We start from the raw sequence: 22,299 nt of genomic DNA, 5'->3' as shown, positions 1-22,299 counted from the left end.
CATCCGCACAAAATTCTGCTGCAACTGAAGCGCTGCTCTATGCGCCAAAAACTTAAACTAAACAGCCTCCGTCCTTTCCGAGAACCGGAAGAAGAGGAACAGCTGCGCAACTAAAATGACGCCACATAAGAACCGCCCATCGTGGGCGTATCAATAACTCTCTGTCGCCATTGCCAAAAAAACGGATTGACCAGCTTTAGAAATAATTGCGTAGTCAGTTAGTTTAAACACAAAAACCCCTTACGCACTGAGCCTGCTCTAAATTTCATGTAGCAGCGCCCAAACCCGTAGTAATCAACATGTAATCTCCCGGTTGGTTAAAATTATGTTATGAAACCGTCGGGAGATGAGGGTCATGTCGCATTCAGCCCCATTGCCTGCGTCCAAGTTTTCCTAGTATCCCCTAACACAATATGAGAATCTATCCCAACTTTAATGAGACTTGAATAGAATAATAAAGCCAAAACTGTCATAGAGTCCCCTAACACAATAGGAGAATCTATTCCTTAATTTTAATGAGGCTTTGAATAAAATAATAAAGTGTGCAAAGTTTTTGCTGAGATTTTCCTTCTATCCCTAGACAAAAAGTTAGCAGTTACCTCATCTTCTGCCTGACAGCAAGGCAGATCCCAGGTTTAAGAGGTCCTCTCCCTCCCATTGACCTGTGGAAAAAAAGATAATTTATGCTTACCTGATAAATTTATTTCTCTTGTAGTGTATCCAGTCCACGGATCATCCATTACTTGTGGGATATTCTCCTTCCCAACAGGAAGTTGCAAGAGGATCACCCACAGCAGAGCTGCTATATAGCTCCTCCCCAAACTGTCATATCCAGTCATTCGACCGAAAACAGAGAAAGGAGAAACCATAGGGTGCAGTGGTGACTGTAGTTTAATTAAAATTTAGACCTGCCTTAAAAGGACAGGGCGGGCCGTGGACTGGATACACTACAAGAGAAATAAATTTATTAGGTAAGCATAAATTATGTTTTCTCTTGTTAAGTGTATCCAGTCCACGGATCATCCATTACTTGTGGGATACCAATACCAAAGCTAAAGTACACGGATGATGGGAGGGACAAGGCAGGATTAAGCGGAAGAAACCACTGCCTGAAGAACCTTTCTCCCAAACACAGCCTCCGAAGAAGCAAAAGTATCAAATTTGTAAAATTTTGAAAAAGTGTGAAGCAAAGACCAAGTCGCAGCCTTGCAAATCTGTTCAACAGAGGCCTCATTTTTGAAGGCCCAGGTGGAAGCCACAGCTCTAGTAGAATGAGCTGTAATCCTTTCAGGGGGCTGCTGTCCAGCAGTCTCATAGGCTAGGCTTATTACGCTCCGAAGCCAAAAGGAAAGAGAGGTTGCCGAAGCTTTTTGACCTCTCCTCTGTCCAGAGTAAAACGACAAACAGGAAAGATGTTTGACGAAAATCCTTAGTAGCTTGTAAGTAAAACTTCAAGGCACGGACTACGTCCAGATTATGTAAAAGACGTTCCTTCTTTGAAGAAGGATTAGGGCACAACGATGGAACAACAATCTCTTGATTGATATTCTTGTTAGAAACCACCTTAGGTAAAAACCCAGGTTTGGTACGCAGAACTACCTTATCTGCATGAAAAATCAGATAGGGAGAATCACATTGTAAGGCAGATAGCTCAGAGACTCTCCGAGCCGAGGAAATAGCCATCAAAAACAGAACTTTCCAAGATAAAAGTTTAATATCAATGGAATGAAGGGGTTCAAACGGAACTCCTTGAAGAACCTTAAGAACCAAGTTTAAGCTCCACGGGGGAGCAACAGGTTTAAACACAGGCTTAAATCTAACCAAAGCCTGGCAAAATGCCTGGACGTCTGGAACCTCTGCCAGACGCTTGTGCAAAAGAATAGACAGAGCAGAAATCTGTCCCTTTAAAGGAACTAGCTGATAATCCTTTGTCCAAGCCCTCTTGGAAAAAAGACAATATTCTAGGAATCCTAACTTTACTCCATGAGTAAGTCTTGGATTAACACCAATAAAGATATTTACTCCATATCTTGTGGTAGATTTTCCTGGTAACAGGCTTTCGTGCCTGTATTAAAGTATCAATGACTGACTCGGAGAAGCCACGCTTTGATAGAATCAAGCGTTCAATCTCCATGCAGTCAGTCTCAGAGAAATTAGATTTGGATGATTGAAAGGACCTTGTATCAGAAGGTCCTGTCTTAGAGGCAGAGTCCATGGTGGAAAGGATGATATGTCCACTAGGTCTGCATACCAAATCCTGCGTGGCCACGCAGGTGCTATCAGAATCACCGATGCTCTCTCCTGTTTGATTTTGGCAATCAGTCGAGGGAGCAGAGGAAACGGTGGAAACACATAAGCCAGGTTGAAGAACCAAGGGGGCTGCTAGCGCATCTATCAGCGTCGCTTCTCTGGTTTGCCCCAACGATGAATCAACTGAGCAAACACCTCCGGTTCCCACTCCCCCCGATGGAAAGTCTGACGACTTAGAAAATCCGCCTCCCAGTTCTCCACGCCTGGGATATGGATTGCTGACAGGTGGCAAGAGTGGTACTCTGCCCAGCGAATTATTATTTTTGAGACTTCTAACATCGCTAGGGAACTCCTGGTTCCCCCTTGATGGTTGATGTAAGCCACAGTCGTGATGTTGTCCGACTGAAATCTGATGAACCTCAGTGTTGCTAACTGAGGCCAAGCCAGAATAGCATTGAATATCGCTCTTAACTCCAGAATATTTATTGGAAGGAGTTTCTCCTCCTGAGTCCACGATCCCTGTGCCATCAGGGTATTCCAGACTGCACCCCAACCTAGAAGGCTGGCATCTGTTGTTACAATTGTCCAATCTGGCCTGCGAAAGGTCATACCCTTGGACAGGTGTACCCGAGACAACCACCAGAGAAGAGAATCTCTGGTCTCTTGATCCAGATTTAGCAGAGGGGACAAATCTGTGTAATCCCCATTCCACTGACTCAGCATGCATAATTGCAGCGGTCTGAGATGAAGGCGCGCAAATGGCACTATGTCCATTGCCGCTACCATTAAGCCGATTACCTCCATACACTGAGCTACCGAAGGGCGCGGAATGGAGTGAAGAACACGGCAAGCATTTAGAAGTTTTGATAACCTGGACTCCGTCAGGTAAATTTTCATTTCTACAGAATCTATAAGAGTCCCTAAGAAGGAGACTCTTGTGAGTGGGGATAGAGAACTCTTTTCCTCGTTCACTTTCCACCCGTGCGACCTCAGAAATGCCAGAACTATCTCTGTATGAGACTTGGCAACTTGAAAGCTTGACGCCTGTATCAGGATGTCGTCTAGATACGGAGCCACCGCTATGCCTCGCGGTCTTAGAACCGCCAGAAGTGAGCCCAGAACCTTTGTAAAGATTCTCGGGGCTGTAGCCAACCCGAAGAGAAGAGCTACAAATTGGTAATGCCCGTCTAGAAAGGCAAACCTTAGAAACCGATGATGATCTTTGTGAATCGGTATGTGAAGGTAGGCATCCTTTAAGTCCACTGTGGTCATATACTGACCTTCTTGGATCATGGGTAGGATGGTCCGAATAGTTTCCATTTTGAAAGATGGAACTCTGAGGAATTTGTTTAAGATCTTTAGATCCAAAATTGGTCTGAAGGTTCCCTCTTTTTTGGGAACCACAAACAGATTTGAATAAAAACCCTGTCCTTGTTCCGTCCGCGGAACTGGATGGATCACTCCCATAACTAGGTCTTGCACACAGCGTAGGAATGCCTCTTTCTTTATCTGATTTGCAGATAGCCTTGAAAGATGAACTCTCCCTTGTGGAGGGGAAGCTTTGAAGTCCAGAAGATATCCCTGAGATATGATCTCCAACGCCCAGGGATCCTGAACATCTCTTGCCCACGCCTGGGCGAAGAGAGAAAGTCTGCCCCCTACTAGATCCGTCGCCGGATAGGGGGCCGTTCCTTCATGCTGTCTTAGAGGCAGCAGCAGGCTTTCTGGCCTGCTTGCCTTTGTTCCAGGACTGGTTAGGTTTCCAGGCCTGCTTAGATTGAGCAAAAGTTCCCTCTTGTTTTGAAGCGGAGGAAGTTGATGCTGCACCTGCCTTGAAATTTCGAAAGGCACGAAAATTAGACTGTTTGGCCTTTGCTTTGGCCCTGTCCTGAGGAAGGGTGTGACCCTTACCTCCAGTAATGTCAGCAATAATTTCCTTCAAACCAGGCCCGAATAAGGTCTGCCCCTTGAAAGGAATGTTGAGTAATTTAGACTTCGAAGTCACGTCAGCTGACCAGGATTTAAGCCATAGTGCCCTATGCGCTTGGATGGCGAATCCGGAATTCTTAGCCGTTAGTTTAGTCAAATGAACAATGGCAAAAGAAACAAATGAGTTAGCTAGCTTAAGTGTTCTAAGCTTGTCAATAATTTCAGTCAATGGAGCTGTATGGATGGCCTCTTCCAGGGCCTCAAACCAGAATGCCGCCGCGGCCGTGACAGGCGCAATGCATGCAAGGGGCTGTAAAATAAAACCTTGTTGAATAAACATTTTCTTAAGGTAACCCTCCAATTTTTTATCCATTGGATCTGAAAAAGCACAACTGTCCTCAACCGGGATAGTAGTACGCTTTGCTAAAGTAGAAACTGCTCCCTCCACCTTAGGGACCGTCTGCCATAAGTCCCGTGTAGTGGCATCTATTGGAAACATTTTTCTAAATATAGGAGGTGGGGAAAAAGGCACCCCCGGTCTATCCCACTCCTTGCTAATAATTTCTGTAAGCCTTTTAGGTATAGGAAAAACATCAGTACACACCGGTACCGCATAGTATTTATCCAGCCTACACAATTTCTCTGGTACTGCAACTGTGTTACAGTCATTCAGAGCAGCTAATACCTCCCCAAGCAACACACGGAGGTTCTCAAGCTTAAATTTAAAATTAGAAATCTCTGAATCAGGTTTCCCCGAATCAGAGATGTCCCCCACAGACTGAAGCTCTCCGTCCTCATGATCTGCATATTGTGACGCAGTATCAGACATGGCCCTTACAGCATCTGCGCGCTCTGTATTTCTCCTAACCCCAGGGCAATCGCGCTTACCTCTTAATTCAGGCAACCTGGATAATACCTCTGACAGGGTATTATTCATGATTGCAGCCATGTCCTGCAAGGTAATCGCTATGGGCGTCCCTGATGTAATTGGCGCCATATTAGCGTGCATCCCCTGAGCGGGAGGCGAAGGGTCTGACACGTGGGGAGAGTTAGTCAGCATAACTTCCCCCTCGTCAGAATCTTCTGGTGATATTTCTTTTATAGTTAAAGACTGATCTTTATTATTTAAAGTGAAATCAATACATTTAGTACACATTCTCCTATGGGGCTCCACCATGGCTTTCAAACATAATGAACAAGTAGTTTCCTCTGTGTCAGACATGTTTAAACAGACTAGCAATGAGACTAGCAAGCTTGGAAAACACTTTAAACAAGTTTACAAGCAATATAAAAAACGTTACTGCACCTTTAAGAAACACAAATTTTGTCAAAATTTGAAATAACAGTGAAAAAAGGCAGTTACACTAACAAAATTTTTACAGTGTATGTAACAAGTTAGCAGAGCATTGCACCCACTTGCAAATGGATGATTAACCCCTTAATACCCAAAACTGAATAATAAAAGACAAAAATGTTTTTTTTTTGTTTTTTTTTTCAGTCACAACAACTGCCACAGCTCTACTGTGGCTTTTTACCTCCCTCAAAAACGACTTTGAAGACTTTTGAGCCCTCCAGAAATGTCCTGGATCATGCAGGAAGAAGCTGAATGTCTCTGTCAGTATTTTTATCTGCACAGAAAAGCACTAAAAAAGGCCCCTCCCACTCATATTACAACAGTGGAAAGCCTAAGGAAACTGTTACTAGGCAAAATTCAAGCCAGCCATGTGGAAAAAAACTAGGCCCCAATAAGTTTTATCACCAAATACATATAAAAACGATTAAACATGCCAGCAAACGTTTTATATTACATTTTTATAAGAGTATGTATCTCTATTAATAAGCCCGATACCAGTCGCTATAACTGCATTTAAGGCTTTACTTACATTAGTTCGGTATCAGCAGCATTTTCTAGCAAATTCCATCCCTAGAAAAATATTTTAACTGCACATACCTTATTGCAGGAAAACCTGCACGCCATTCCCTCTCTGAAGTTACCTCACTCCTCAGAATATGTGAGAACAGCCATGGATCTTAGTTACTTCTGCTAAGATCATAGAAAACGCAGGCAGATTCTTCTTCTAAATACTGCCTGAGATAAAAAGTACACTCCGGCACCATTTAAAAATAAACTTTTGATTGAAGAATAAACTAAGTATAAAACACCACACTCCTCTTACGACCTCCATCTTGGTTGAGGCTTGCAAGAGAATGACTGGATATGACAGTTAGGGGAGGAGCTATATAGCAGCTCTGCTGTGGGTGATCCTCTTGCAACTTCCTGTTGGGAAGGAGAATATCCCACAAGTAATGGATGATCCGTGGACTGGATACACTTAACAAGAGAAAAGGCATGCTGAGTAATCCTTTTCCTCAGACTAAGGCATACAGGGCAGCAAAATACATGGGAGGCGCAGTGAGAATTATGTCCCACAAGTTCCCATTGCTCTAAAGCCACCAACGCCCTGCTGAAGAGACTGATATGGACTATGGCTACACCCTAGAACAAAGCAGCACAATCTTGTACTACTTTAAAAATAATAAACTCTTGATTGAAGAATCTTTTCTAACACCTAACTTTACCTCTTCCTAGCACTAACGTAGGCAAAGAGAATGACTGGAGTTGGAGGGAAGGGAGGAGCTATTTAACAGCTTTGCTGTGGTGCTCTTTGCCGCCTCCTGCTGACCAGGAGTGGAATATCCCATTAGTAATTAAGATGATCCGTAGACTTATCGTGTCATAAAAAAAGAAATAGCCCTATGGCCTAAATATCATATAAGGAAGGAAACGGCATAAACATAAAAAAAAAGTCTTTAAAGGCCATTATAGTGAAAAAAATCACATGCACTAATTCATAATGTTATCACTAGTGTGTTTAATACCCACAAAGAAGTTAAATACAGTTAAAGTACGGCCCAGGAACCACGGAGAACAGCTGGTCCTGATTAAACTGCCGCTGACCTAATCAGCACTCATTTTAAGGAATATGGAAACCATAAATCAAAAATGCTCCTAATAAATTCAAGTATACAACCCAAATAACACCAAGGTTGGTGTAGTATGCACAGCACACACTTGGTCATCTCTAACATGGTTCTGCAGTGCAAGGAGGACAGCCAGCATAAGGGTCCCCCAACACACACAATCATTCACACTACATTAAGTTCCCTGAAAGCAAACTCAGAAAAAACGTAATTTATGCTTACCTGATAAATTCCTTTCTCCTGTAGTGTAGTCAGTCCACGGGTCATCCATTACTTATGGGATTATATCTCCTCCCTAACAGGAAGTGCAAGAAGATCACCCAAGCAGAGCTGCTATATAGCTCCTCCCCTCTACGTCATACCCAGTCATTCGACCGAAACCAAACGAGAAAGGAGAAACTATAGGGTGCAGTGGTGACTGGAGTTTAATTTAAAATTTAGACCTGCCATAAAAAACAGGGCGGGCCGTGGACTGACTACACTACAGGAGAAAGGAATTTATCAGGTAAGCATAAATTACGTTTTCTCCTGTTAAGTGTAGTCAGTCCACGGGTCATCCATTACTTATGGGATACCAATACCAAAGCTAAAAGTACACGGATGACGGGAGGGACAGGCAGGATCTTTACACGGAAGGAACCACTGCCTGTAGAACCTTTCTCCCAAAAACAGCCTCCGAAGAAGCAAAAGTGTCAAATTTGTAAAATTTTGAAAAAGTGTGAAGTGAAGACCAAGTTGCAGCCTTGCAAATCTGTTCAACAGAGGCCTCATTCTTAAAGGCCCAAGTGGAAGCCACAGCTCTAGTAGAATGAGCTGTAATCCTTTCAGGAGGCTGCTGTCCAGCAGTCTCATAGGCTAAACGTATTATGCTACGAAGCCAGAAAGACAGAGAGGTAGCCGAAGCTTTTTGACCTCTCCTCTGTCCAGAATAAATGACAAACAGGGAAGAAGTTTGACGAAAATCTTTAGTTGCCTGCAAATAAAATTTCAGGGCACGGACGACGTCCAGATTGTGCAGAAGTCGTTCCTTCTTTGAAGAAGGGTTAGGGCACAATGATGGAACAACAATCTCTTGATTGATATTCTTGTTAGTGACTACCTTAGGTAAGAACCCAGGTTTAGTATGCAGAACTACCTTGTCTGAATGAAAAATCAGATAAGGAGAATCACAATGTAAGGCCGATAACTCAGACTCTTCGAGCCGAGGAAATAGCCATTAAAAACAGAACTTTCCAAGATAACAGCTTGATATCAATGGAATAAAGGGGTTCAAACGGAACACCTTGCAGAACGTTAAGAACTAAGTTTAAGCTCCACGGCGGAGCAACAGTCTTAAACACAGGCTTAATCCTAGCCAAAGCCTGACAAAAAGCCTGAACGTCTGGAACTTCTGACAGACGTTTGTGTAAAAGGATAGACAGAGCTGAGATCTGTCCCTTTAACGAACTAGCAGATAAACCCTTTTCTAAACCTTCTTGTAGAAAAGACAATATCCTAGGAATCCTAACCTTACTCCATGAGTAACTCTTGGATTCGCACCAATATAAGTATTTACGCCATATTTTATGGTAAATTTTCCTGGTAACAGGTTTCCTAGCCTGTATTAAGGTATCAATCACTGACTCCGAGAATCCCCGCTTTGATAGAATCAAGCGTTTAATCTCCATGCAGTCAGCCTCAGAGAAATTAGATTTGGATGTTTGAAAGGACCCTGAATCAGAAGGTCCTGTCTCAGAGGCAGAGACCATGGTGGACAGGACAACATGTCCACTAGATCTGCATACCAGGTCCTGCGTGGCCACGCAGGCGCTATTAGAATCATCAATGCTCTCTCCTGTTTGATCCTGGCAATCAATCGAGGAAGCATCGGGAAGGGTGGAAACACATAAGCCATGTTGAAAACCCAAGGTGCTGTCAGAGCATCTATCAGTACCGCTCCCGGGTCCCTGGACCTGGATCCGTAACAAGGAAGCTTGGCGTTCTGGCGAGACGCCATGAGATCCAGATCTGGTTTGCCCCAATGATGAAGCAGTTGGGCAAACACCTCCAGATGAAGTTCCCACTCCCCCGGATGAAAAGTCTGGCGACTTAGGAAATCCGCCTCCCAGTTCTCCACGCCTGGGATGTGGATCGCTGACAGGTGGCAAGAGTGAGACTCTGCCCAGCGAATTATCTTTGAGACTTCCATCATCGCTAGGGAACTCCTTGTCCCTCCCTGATGGTTGATGTAAGCCACAGTCGTGATGTTGTCCGACTGAAACCTGATGAACCTCAGAGTTGCTAACTGAGGCCAAGCCAGAAGAGCATTGAAAACTGCTCTTAATTCCAGAATGTTTATTGGAAGGAGTCTCTCCTCCTGAGTCCATGATCCCTGAGCCTTCAGGGAATTCCAGACAGCGCCCCAACCTAGCAGGCTGGCGTCTGTTGTTACAATCGTCCAATCTGGCCTGCTGAAGGGCATCCCCCTGGACAGATGTGGCCGAGAAAGCCACCATAGAAGAGAATCTCTGGTCTCTTGATCCAGATTTAGCATAGGGGTCAAATCTGAGTAATCCCCATTCCACTGACTTAGCATGCACAATTGCAGCGGTCTGAGATGCAGGCGTGCAAAAGGTACTATGTCCATTGCCGCTACCATTAAGCCGATTACCTCCATACATTGAGCCACTGACGGGTGTTGAATGGAATGAAGGACACGGCAAGCATTTAGAAGTTTTGATAACCTGTCCTCTGTCAGGTAAATTTTCATTTCTACAGAATCTATAAGAGTCCCTAAGAAGGGAACTCTTGTGAGTGGCAATAGAGAACTCTTTTCTACGTTCACCTTCCACCCATGCGACCTTAGAAATGCCAGAACTAACTCTGTATGAGACTTGGCAGTTTGGAAACTTGACGCTTGTATCAGAATGTCGTCTAGGTACAGAGCTACCGCTATTCCTCGCGGTCTTAGTACCGCCAGAAGAGAGCCCAGAACCTTTGTAAAGATTATTGGAGCTGTAGCTAACCCGAAGGGAAGAGCTACAAACTGGTAATGCCTGTTTAGGAAGGCAAACCTTAGATACCGGTAATGATCCTTGTGAATCGGTATGTGAAGGTAGGCATCCTTTAAATCCACTGTGGTCATGTACTGACCCTCTTGGATCATAGGTAAGATGGTCCGAATAGTTTCCATTTTGAACGATGGAACTCTTAGGAATTTGTTTAGGATCTTTAAGTCCAAGATTGGTCTGAAGGTTCCCTCTTTTTTTGGAACCACAAACAGATTTGAGTAAAACCCTTGTCCGTGTTCCGACCGCGGAACTGGGTGGATCACTCCCATTAGTAAAAGGTCTTGTACACAGCGTAGAAACGCCTCTTTCTTTATCTGGTTTGCTGACAACCTTGAAAGATGAAATCTCCCTTTTGGAGGAGAAGCTTTGAAGTCCAGAAGATATCCCTGAGATATGATCTCTAACGCCCAGGGATCCTGGACATCTCTTGCCCAAGCCTGGGCGAAGAGAGAAAGTCTGCCCCCCACTAGATCGGGGGCCCTCACTTCATGCTGTCTTAGGGGCAGCAGCAGGTTTTCTGGCCTGCTTGCCCTTGTTCCAGGACTGGTTAGGTTTCCAGCCCTGTCTGTAGCGAGCAACAGTTCCTTCCTGTCTTGGAGCGGAGGAAGTTGATGCTGCTCCTGCCTTGAAGTTACGAAAGGCACGAAAATTAGACTGTTTAGCCCTTGGTTTGGCCCTGTCTTGAGGCAGGGCATGGCCCTTACCTCCAGTAATGTCAGCGATAAATTCTTTCAAACCGGGCCCGAATAATGTCTGCCCTTTGAAAGGGATGTTAAGCAATTTAGATTTAGAAGTCACATCGGCTGACCAGGATTTAAGCCACAGCGTTCTACGCGCTTGAATGGCGAATCCGGAGTTCTTAGCCGTAAGTTTATTTAAGTGTACTACGGCATCAGAAATAAATGAATTAGCTAGCTTAAGGACTTTAAGCTTGTCTATAATCTCATCCAATGGAGCTGTGCTAAGGGTCTCTTCCAGAGACTCAAACCAGAATGCCGCCGCAGCCGTGACAGGCGCAATGCATGCAAGGGGTTGTAATATAAAACCTTGCTGAACAAACATTTTCTTAAGGTAACCCTCTAACTTTTTATCCATTGGATCTGAAAAAGCACAGCTATCCTCCACCGGGATAGTGGTGCGCTTAGCCAGAGTAGAAACTGCTCCCTCCACCTAAGGGACCGTCTGCCATAAGTCCCGTGTGGTGGCGTCTATTGGAAACATTTTTCTAAATATAGGAGGGGGTGAAAAAGGCACACCGGGTCTATCCCACTCCTTGTTAACAATTTCTGTAAGCCTTTTAGGTATAGGAAAAACGTCAGTACACGCCGGTACCGCAAAATATTTATCCAGCCTACATATTTTCTCTGGAATTGCAACCGTGTTACAATCATTCAGAGCCGCTAATACCTCCCCTAGTAATACACGGAGGTTCTCAAGCTTAAATTTAAAATTTGAAATGTCTGAGTCCAGTTTACTTGGATCAGATCCGTCACCCACAGAATGAAGCTCTCCGTCCTCATGTTCTGCAAATTGTGACGCAGTATCAGACATGGCTCTATTATTATCAGCGCACTCTGTTCTTACCCCAGAGTGATCGCGTTTACCCCTAAATTTTGGCAATTTAGATAGTACTTCAGTCATAACATTAGCCATGTCTTGCAAAGTGATTTGTATGGGCCGCCCTGATGTACTTGGCGCCACAATATCACGCACCTCCTGAGCGGGAGGCGAAGGTACTGACACGTGAGGAGAGTTAGTCTGCATAACTTCCCCCTTGTTGTCTGGTGAAATTTTCTTTACATGTACAGATTGGCTTTTATTTAAAGTAGCATCAATGCAATTAGTACACAAATTTCTATTGGGCTCCACATTGGCCTTTAAACATATTGAACAAAGAGATTCATCTGAGTCAGACATGTTTAAACAGACTAGCAATGAGACTAGCAAGCTTGGAAAATACTTTTCAAATAAATTTACAAGCAATATAAAAAACGCTACTGTGCCTTTAAGAAGCACAAAAAACTGTCACAGTTGAAATAACAATGAACCAAATTAGTTATAGCAACCAAATTTTCACAGTAAATGTATTAAGTTAGCAAAGGATTGCACCCACCAGCAAATGGATGATTAACCCCTTAATACCCAAAAACGGATAACAATTTAATATTAACGTTTTTATCACAGTCAAAACACACTCTCACAGGTCTGCTGTGAGTGATTACCTCCCTCAAAACTAGTTTTGGAGACCCCTGAGCTCTGTAGAGACGTCCTGGATCATGGAGGAAGAAATAGGAAGACTGTGACTAAATTTTTACTGCGCAATAAAGCGCTAAAATAGGCCCCTCCCACTCATATTACAACAGTGGGGAAGCTCAGTAAACTGATTTTATTCAGAAACAAACGACAGCCATGTGGTAAAAATCACGCCCATAAAGTTTTATTACCAAGTACCTCAGAAAAAAACGATTAACATGCCAGTAAACGTTTTAAAAATGAAATTATGAAATGTTATTAATAAGCCTGCTGCTAGTCGCTTTCACTGCAGTGTAGGCTCAAATATTACTTAAATATAGACAGTATTTTCTTAGTAAAATTCCATTCCCCAGAAATACCTCAGAGTATACATACATACATATCAGCCTGATACCAGTCGCTACTACTGCATTTAAGGCTGCACTTACATTACATTGGTATTAGCAGTATTTTCTCAGTCAATTCCATTCCTTAGAAAATAATATACTGCAACATACCTCCTTGCAGGTGAGCCCTGCCTGCTATCCCCTGTTCTGAAGTTACCTCACTCCTCAGAATGGCCGAGAACAGCAAGTGGATCTTAGTTACGACCGCTAAGATCATACACAAACTCAGGTAGATTCTTCTTCTAATGCTGCCTGAGAAGAAACAACACACTCCGGTGCCGTTTAAAATAACAAACTTTTGATTGAAAAAATAAAAACTAAGTTTAACAACCACAGTCCTCTCACACGTCCTATCTATTAGTTAGGTGCAAGAGAATGACTGGGTATGACGTAGAGGGGAGGAGCTATATAGCAGCTCTGCTTGGGTGATCCTCTTGCACTTCCTGTTAGGGAGGAGATATAATCCCATAAGTAATGGATGACCCGTGGACTGACTACACTTAACAGGAGAAAGCTGTATTATATATTGAGGCATGGACTGCTGAGTGGTTGGACACTGCAATAACAAGTATGTCACAAGATGTCAAATCGGCTTTCTTATTTATTTAAACAACCAGGATACAGCAACATGATTATATCCTACATCAGGGGTCAACAAATCTGTTTAAAATTTAGTTGCCAGTAAGAATATTTAGGTGCCAGACATACTTTTTTAGGAGCTAGACAGTGGTATTGTTTATAGATATGTGGAGAATAAACCAAAAAATTAGGAGGCAGGGGTAAAATTCTAGGAGCCAGTGACTCCCTGGCTACTGGGTTTGTCGAGCCCTGTCCTACATAACTACAACAAATTGGTAGAAATATAACAGCAGCAGGGAAGGGGTTATATATAGAAATGTAAGTGCTACTATATACCAATAATTGCCAAATATGAATGTACAAGAGAAAAGTAAATAAAACAATGTATGCAGTCACTTAGCTTTTTCTTTTCATAATTATCTACGTATTATTATTATTTATAATGATCCAGGAAAATTAGCATTAGAATATTCTTATTTTACAAACTATGAAAAAAGCTATCCCAAGTCATATACTATATTTGTATTGTTATAAAATAGCCCAGATAACTAAACTGGTAGTAGAAGGATGCCGGCCCAAGTTTTTAACAATTATTGTAATACCGCAAATAGTATCTGAAATATCTACAGTATGCACAAAATAGTGTTAGAAAATATTAAGTTGGTTAATTGTGCACTCACAATAAGTCTAATTACTCCTGAGACCAATGTATGACCATACTGTATTCCATTGACCAGTTATGAGTATTTGTAAAGGTGGGTTACTCATATAAGTAACGTTTACAATAGAAAGTTTGAAATTCTTAGACATTCATTAGGTTTTATGGCTATCAATAGCAAAATCCTAATTCATCACAGACCTGTAAAATGGATGAGATGGTATATTACTTACTTCGTGTGTCACAATAGTGATGCGTGGATTGTCAAGGTTCAGCCAAGACGGGATTTGACCATTGGTCACAATAAAAATATGCCGCACCCATGGTGCATGTTTCTCTATTGACCTTAGAGAGTACCGTAGTTCTTCATTATCTTCAAAGCGACTGGCTGAGATATCTTCATCCTGCTTAAGCTTTAAGTAAATTTGTACATCTGCATTAGACATTTATGAAAAGTAAGAAACATCAACAGCCAAAAGCCAAATAATTATTAGTGATGAAAAGGAGATAAACCTATAACAAGGAGGAAAAGGCTCAAATCTATAAAGGAACGGTGGGGAATGGAATGGTTACATAGGCATTACATCTATTATGAACATATATATTATTCATTTTTCTTCATTCTCTTGGTATCTTATATTTGAAAAAGCATGAAAGTAAGCTTAGGAACTGGCCCATCTTTTGTTCAGCAGCATGGGTAGCACTTGCTGATTGGTGGGTACATTTTGCCACCAATCAGCAAGCGCTATGCAGCGCTGTCTGAATCAGGAAAGAACATTTTTGGGTTTCATATCCCTTTAAAGGGACAGTCAACACCAGAATTTTTGTTGTTTTAAAAGATAGATAATCCTTTTATTACCCATTCCCCAGTTTTGCACAGCCACCACGGTTATATTAATATACTTTTTACCTCTGTGATTACCTTGTATCTAAGCATCTTCTGACAGCCCCCTGATCACATGACATTCTATTTATTATCTATTGACTTTCATTTTAGCCAATTCGTGCAGTGTCTGCCACAATTCACAGGCGTGCTCACAATGTTATCTATATGGCTTACAGGAACTAGCTCTCCCCTGTTGTGAAAAGCAAATACAAAAGCATGTGAATAGAGGCGGCCTTCAAGGGCTTAGAAATTATCATATGAGCCTTCCTAGGTTTACCTTTCAACTAAGAATACCAAGAGAACAAAGCAAAATTGGTGATAAAAGTAAATTGGAAAGTTGTTTAAAATTACATGCCCTATTTGAAACATGAAAGTTTTTTTTGGACTTGACTGTCCCTTTAAGTAAATGTGTATGTGTCAAAGCTCATTGAATAATGGCCACAAATTGCAAACGGCTAACCTAGTTTGTGTGCATGACTTCGATAGACTAAGTTACTAAGAACTAGCCATAATTACTATTTGATAAGTCACTGATTTTGGATTTTCTTAAAATTGCAAACATTTTTCAGTCCTCTTGAGCAAAGAAATCCTGTAAACACCAGTAGCTTTAATGAACAGGGACTGTTGAAAGGACACAAGTTCTTTGATCCAATTCACAAGTTTCCAAAATGGTTTTTAATGCCAATCATTCTGTGAGAATGAGCCATGCCAATAAGATTCATGCCTGGAATGTTTCTTAACTTCTGGTAATGACTTGCTCTTATCACTTCCTAGAACAATCAGCTATATCCAAATCTGATTTTAAAAGGCTAATGATAGTCAAACGTCATACCAAAAGTTATATTTCTTTCTTTTTTTAGACAAAGTAAACCAGGATTAAGGGTCTAGAGCAGGGGATTTCAAAGTCTTAGGCAGTGGGCCTCTCCTCTCTGACAAAGCAAACCCTTCATAATAGATGTTACTTTATAATATACTGTTTATTTTTAGTTTTATTTTGGAGAATTTAGATCTGATACAGGGTTCACACACAGCTCTCAAGAGCTGATTCAGTGCAACCAAACTTGTGCTTCACTCACATTTCAATTTGCACTTTGTTACTGTGTTAAACGCAAGTTACTGATCAAGACAACAAATGCTACACAGTCTGAGGGATTTTGTCCTCAATGCCTTTCATCCACCTACACATTGAATTATTATTTAAGGATGTTCACCCTACTATTAAACAGTAATTATTAAATGCATTTATAAAATTATATTTCATAAAAACATAAATTTATTTTTACCTGATAAATTTATTTATTTCTTGGTTGTAAGAGTCCAAGAGAGTCCATACTCTTGGGCATTACATCACCTGGCCACCAGAAGAAGACAAAGACACCTGACACCAGAGCTATAGGTTAGGTATCTTTCCCACTTCCCCTTCCCTCCCAATAGTGTGTATAGGGCAAGGGTAGGAAGAAATAAGAAAGATAGTAGGGTCAAGTGGTGTAAACTAAAAACATAAATTATTCTTACCTGATAATCTGTGGGAGGAGAGTCCACTGCTTCATTCATTACTTGTGGAAATTAAGAACCTGGCCACCAGGAGGAGGCAAAGACACCCCAGCCAAAGGCAAAATACCTACCCCACTCCCCTCATCCCCCAGTCATTCTGCCAAGAGAACAAGGAACAGCTGCTTCCGCCGAAGCCAAAATATAAAATTTATAAAAGTATGTAAGGAAGGCCAAGTGGCTTCTATGGAGCAAATCTGCTCCATAGAAGCCTCATTCTTAAAGGCCGAAGAAGAGGCCACAGCTCTACTAGTCGAGAGAGCCGTAATCATCTGAAGAGGCTTGTGTCCCGCTGTCTCATTTGCAAGACGGATCAAACTCCTCAACCAAAATGATAGAGAAGTGGCAGAGGCCCTTTGCCCCCTGCGCTTCCCTGAGTACACAACAAATAAGGACAAAGTCTGCCTGAACTCCTTTGTTGCCTGAAGATAAAACTTCAAAGCCCGAACCACATCCAGATTATGATGTAACCTCTCCTTCGAAGAAGAAGCGTTAGGACACAAAGAAGAAACCACTATTTCCTGATTGATGTTATGACTCGACACCACCTTGGGAAGGAATCCCAATCCAGTGCGAAGAACAGCCTTATTAGCATGAAAAACTAAGTAAGGTGCCTCGCATTGCAAGGCCGCCAACTCAGAAACTCAGCGTGCCGATGCAATAGCCAGTAATAACAGGAATTTCCATGAAAGAACCTTAATGTCAAGCGTATGCATAAGCTCAAATGAAGCCCTCTGCAAAACCTTAAGAACCAAGTTTAAGCTCCAAGGAGGAGCTGGATTCCAGATGACAGTTATTTAGGACAAAGAAAGCCACAGAAGACCCGTTCTTGGTAAACTAAGAAAGTTCTTATTTATTCAGAGGTGTGATATCAGGTACATACAAAAGAACACCTGACGCGTTTCGTGCATGTGTACATGCGCTTCATCAGAGGCTAGTGATTCACATGGTGAGGAGACCTTTTAAGCTCGGAATGGCCAATCGGGTTTCATAGTATATTAACCAATCAGGTATTGTAGAGCCCTAATTAGATGGCCAAACCCCTCTCTTTGTACTCCAATTCATTATGAAAATCAATAGGCAAAATCATTGAATGGCTGTGTATACATAATATGTAATTTAGCGTATGTAATATATCATTTAACATATAACAGCATAAGCAACAACATAGACATAAAGAAAATAAAATTAATACAAAGGATATGTTATTATAATACATGTCCATGTGTTATTAATACAGTTCAAACAGTTTCGGATAATATATTTATAAACATCAGAATTGATAACAACAAAAAGTATAGACATGAATTATTTGTCTAGACCAAGTTATGGTAATAACTAGTATCCATAAATAATATCTATAATCCTGATGCATTTTTGGCTCCAGGTAAGGATCACAAAGATGACATTTAAATGGAGTAAAAGAGTCTCCTTAAAGTGGCAATGTATACTCAATGTTCCTATACTTCGGGCCAAATTCTGTACTTACTTAAAACATACAATGTATTTATACATGAGACGCTTCAGAAAATGGCTAAACTAAACAAGCGAGTATGCTAGAAAAAATAAGGACAAATTGTGTGTATGTATATATATATATATATATATATATATATATATATATATATATATAATACATAGAAACCCATTCCGGACTGGGGTTAACTGCCTGTGGCTCTGGTGACATCACAGCTTTTTTGGAGTGCTATTTAGCACCCAGGGCTGGATGTTGCCGAGTCACATGATGTGTACCTGGTCCGGTCTTGGAGTGCAGTTCCCTTCCATGTTTTGTGTGTATATATATATATATATATATATATATACATACATACATATACATATATACACAGTATATTATAAATAAATCCTTAAACTAAAAAATGTTAATATAAAAAAATAACTTTATATGTAAAACAATAAAATAAACATAGATAAGCTAAATAACAAAAAAATTTTTAAAAAAATATAAATGATGACTAAAAATAAAAAATAATAAAAATAAAAAGGAGCAAAAAATGAAAATAATTAATAATAAAGAGGATAAGGCCTACTTAATCCCAGTAGTGGTGGGAGGGAAGGGCAATAGATACTCATATCATAATGTTATTGAATGTGATTACTTAGTAGTCACAAATGCCCTATTTGAAAATCAGAGAAATGGCTAGAGTGCTATATATCGGTAAATAAATCAACATCCATTCTATTATTCATCCCATCGGGGTATCTAGTCTGGAGTTTCATAATCCAAAAAACCTCCTTTTTGAGGAGCTTTTTTGTCTATCCCCTCCCTCTAGGATGTTTTTGTATTTGATCAATGGCAATAAAAGAAAAATAATTTTGGCCTAAACCGTGAGTACGGAAATGTTTGGCCACTGGAGTCTTAGTTTCTCTTTCCTCTAGTGACAGGAGGTGTTCACGTATTCTATCCTTCAAAAGACGAGTGGTGACTCCCACGTACTGTTGGAGACAGCACTTGCAGGTGATGAGATAGATAACATATTGTGATGTACAATCTAATCTATCCCTAATATGGAAAACATCTCCTATCACACTTGAAGAGAAGGAACTTGTTTTGGTAGTGGAATGGCAACTTTTACATGGTATGTGCCAGCACTTAAAGGATCCTTTCTTAACATTCAGCCAGGTTTGTTTTGAAGGAATTTTGCCAGCAAAATTTTGTCTAGTTATGTCACCTATCGTAGGTGCCCTTTTTCCTATGCATTTAATGCCCTTTGAAATTATCTCTGTTAAAGTGTGATTGCCCTTTAATATAGTCAAATTTCTCTTTATTATATTACAAACCTCTTTATATTGATTACTGTATTGAGTAATGATATATTTCGATTAAACGTCCTCCTTTTTCCATTGTTACAATTACTTTGTCTAAGTAAACTGGATCTATCTAGATGTGCTATCTGATGTTCTAAATGTTTCAACCTTTTCTTTGAATACCCTCTTTCTGAGAGTCTTAGTGTAAGATCTCTAGCTTGTTCAAAATATTTCTCTAAGGCTGTACAATTCCTATGCAAACGTAGGTATTGTGCTTTTGGAATGCCCTTTTTGAGATGGGGAATATGGCATGAATCTGATCTCATAATTGTGTTACGAGCTAGTGATTTTTGAAATGTTGATGTCACTATACAGTTCTCTTTGGCTTCCAATTTTAAGTCCAAAAAAACAATGCTATGTTTGTCAGACTGTGAGGTAAAATTTAAATTATTATCATTCATAAATGATTCTACTGAATGAGTTTCATCCTCCTGCCAGATGATAATGATGTCATCTATGAAACGACCATTTAAGATAACATTATGTCTAAAGGGGAATGACTCAGAAAAGATGCAGTGATATTCAAGCCATCCCATATATATGTTTGCATAGGCGGGGGCAAATTTCGCCCCCATGGCCGTGCCGTATCTTTGTAAGAAATACTCCCCCTGGAACATAAAGAAATTATGCGTTAGCAGGAATTCTGTAACCTGAACTACAAATAATATGAAAGCATCATTATAGTTAGAGTGTCTGAAGTATAAAATCGACTGCTTCTAAGCCTAGTCGATGTGGGATATTTGAATAAAGTGCTGATACATCCACTGTAAGCCATTTATATGATGGATGCCAATGTAGATCAGTTAATTGAGTAATGAGATGAGCACTATCTTTAATATACCCTGGTAGGGCCAACATGACAGGCTGCAAGATATGGTCTAGCCACCCTCCCAATTTTTCACAAAGAGAGCCATTGCTGGCAACTATTGGCCGTCCTGGTGGATTTATGAGGCTTTTTTGAATTTTTGGTACTATGCAAAAATATGGGGTGATGGTTTTCTCTAATTGTAGAAAATCTGCCAGTTCTTGATTTATGAATTGAATTTCTACTGCACTATCTAGTAAATGTGAATTTATGTTTGAAGGCTGTGGTAGGATTGAATGAAAGTTTAGTGTATAAATCAGTGTTATTAAGTTGTGTATACACTTCAGATATGTAATCAACATTAATTCAATAATACCACAGCCCCTCCCTTATCAGCTTGAGTGATGGTAATAGCTTCATTTTTTTGTAATTTTTGAAGGGCCAATCTTTGTTTTTTTGTTAAATTGTCCTTCTTAATAATAGGTGCATTGGATATGGTTCTTTTATGTAGATCTGTAAGTTCTTTTTCTACTACTTTCTGATATAAATCCAGTAAGTGATGTCTAGAGTGTATATGGTAAAAGTGAGATGTGCTTTTAAAAACAAAAGAAGTGCATCTATCTAATAGCTGATCAGAGTGCCTAACTGTTTCAAATTCCAAAGTGATCAAATTGGTGAGGTCTGCCAAATCAGGATATTTTAAGCCCACCGATGCGGGTGCCAGATCAGGGGGTCCACATCAGTGGGTTCAGTCTCCTGAATATGGAAGAAGTGTTTTTAGGACAATTTTACGTACAAATGTATTTGTATCTATAAGTGTGTTAAGCAAGTCAAAATTATGTGCTGGTGCATAGAACAAACCTTTATCAAGTACATCAAGTTCAAAATCAGTGGGCTTATAATCAGAAAGATTAATTACCCCTATTTCTTTACTGTTTTTCTTACTCTGCTGGGGTAGCGGAAGGCTGAGCCCCCTTGTTTGGGAGTACTTGTCTTTGGGGGTTGTTTGACAAGTGCTCTCAAGTTCTTTCTACCACTGCTGGAATCAATTGCATTTGTATTGGTGTCAGCATTGTTTAATATATTGTCCTCATCAGGAGATTGAGGATTAGAATCATCTTGATTATCTGTGTCTATGCTCGAAAACGTAACTCGTCTAGGTGTGCTTCTACTTTTGTTATTTTTAGATTTATTATATTTCAATTTATTAGTAGATCTATTTGGCTGTATTTTTTGCCAAGAATATACTATGTCTAATTTATAATCTTTTCTGTCAGAAAGTACTGTATCTAAATTTTCCATAGTTTCATCAAGTTGTTTTTGATAGTCAGAGAAATTTTGCATAGATTCAAAAGGTTGCAACAGACTGCATATTTTATTTACCTCTATAAGTAATAAATCCCTCTCCTGTTTTTTATGTTTTAACAGCTGTTTCATTAAAGTAATTGAGCAGTTAGTAAGGGTGGTATTCCACTCCTCCATAAAATTAGGTTTGTTGGTAGCAAAAGAGGGGTATTTTTTCATTCGTAGTCCTCTAGGAACTCTGTTTTCTGAAATGGAGAGAACTTTTACCACACACCGAATTAAAGTAAATTATATAAGTATTATACTGTATAATCAAGAACAATAAAGGGCAATAAAATCAGCAAAGGAAATAAAATTAGACATATAAAGCAACAATGTATGCCGATACTCTTAACATGAGAGACTAAGTATCATATGAATTTATACGAATTTCTAAGTAAATAGAGAGTCCCTTTGAAGGAGTCCTTTAATAAGTATAATCGTCGTGGAGTCCTGTTAAGAGTATCGGCATACATTGTTACTTTATATATTCCTGAAGACAGGCCTGATCCTAACCAGAGCCTGAACAAAGGACTGAATGTCAGGAAGCTCCGCAAACTGCTTATGTAACAGTACATTTAAAGCCGAGATCTGTCCCCTTAGGGAACTAGCAGCAAGACCCTTATCCAGACTGTCCTGGAGAAAAGCCAAAATCCTGGATGACCTGACCTTATGCCAGGGATATCCCCGTTACACCAGGACAAGTAGGTTCTCCACACCTTGTGTTAGATGCGTTGAGTGACCGGCTTCCTGGCCTGAACGAGTGTGTCAATCACTCTTTCCGAAAATCCTCTCTT

At 40.6% G+C, this 22,299-nt stretch overlaps 1 protein-coding gene across 2 annotated transcripts in view; it reads right to left on the bottom strand.

The window, feature by feature from the left end:
- The window catches only part of GNPTAB (N-acetylglucosamine-1-phosphate transferase subunits alpha and beta), a 299,994-nt gene that overhangs the window by 199,159 nt on the left and 78,536 nt on the right, over window positions 1–22,299 (bottom strand). For both annotated transcript variants that reach the window (XM_053716982.1, XM_053716983.1), the window contains one exon: window positions 14,321–14,500. In XM_053716982.1, coding sequence (XP_053572957.1) covers window positions 14,321–14,500 — 180 coding nt within the window. The remainder of the gene's footprint in view (window positions 1–14,320; window positions 14,501–22,299) is intronic.

Source organism: Bombina bombina, chromosome 6 (assembly GCF_027579735.1).
Source record: "Bombina bombina isolate aBomBom1 chromosome 6, aBomBom1.pri, whole genome shotgun sequence".
NCBI lineage: Eukaryota > Metazoa > Chordata > Amphibia > Anura > Bombinatoridae > Bombina > Bombina bombina.
Note: the sequence above shows the minus strand (reverse complement) of the source record. Positions and strands in the feature narration are given on the sequence as shown.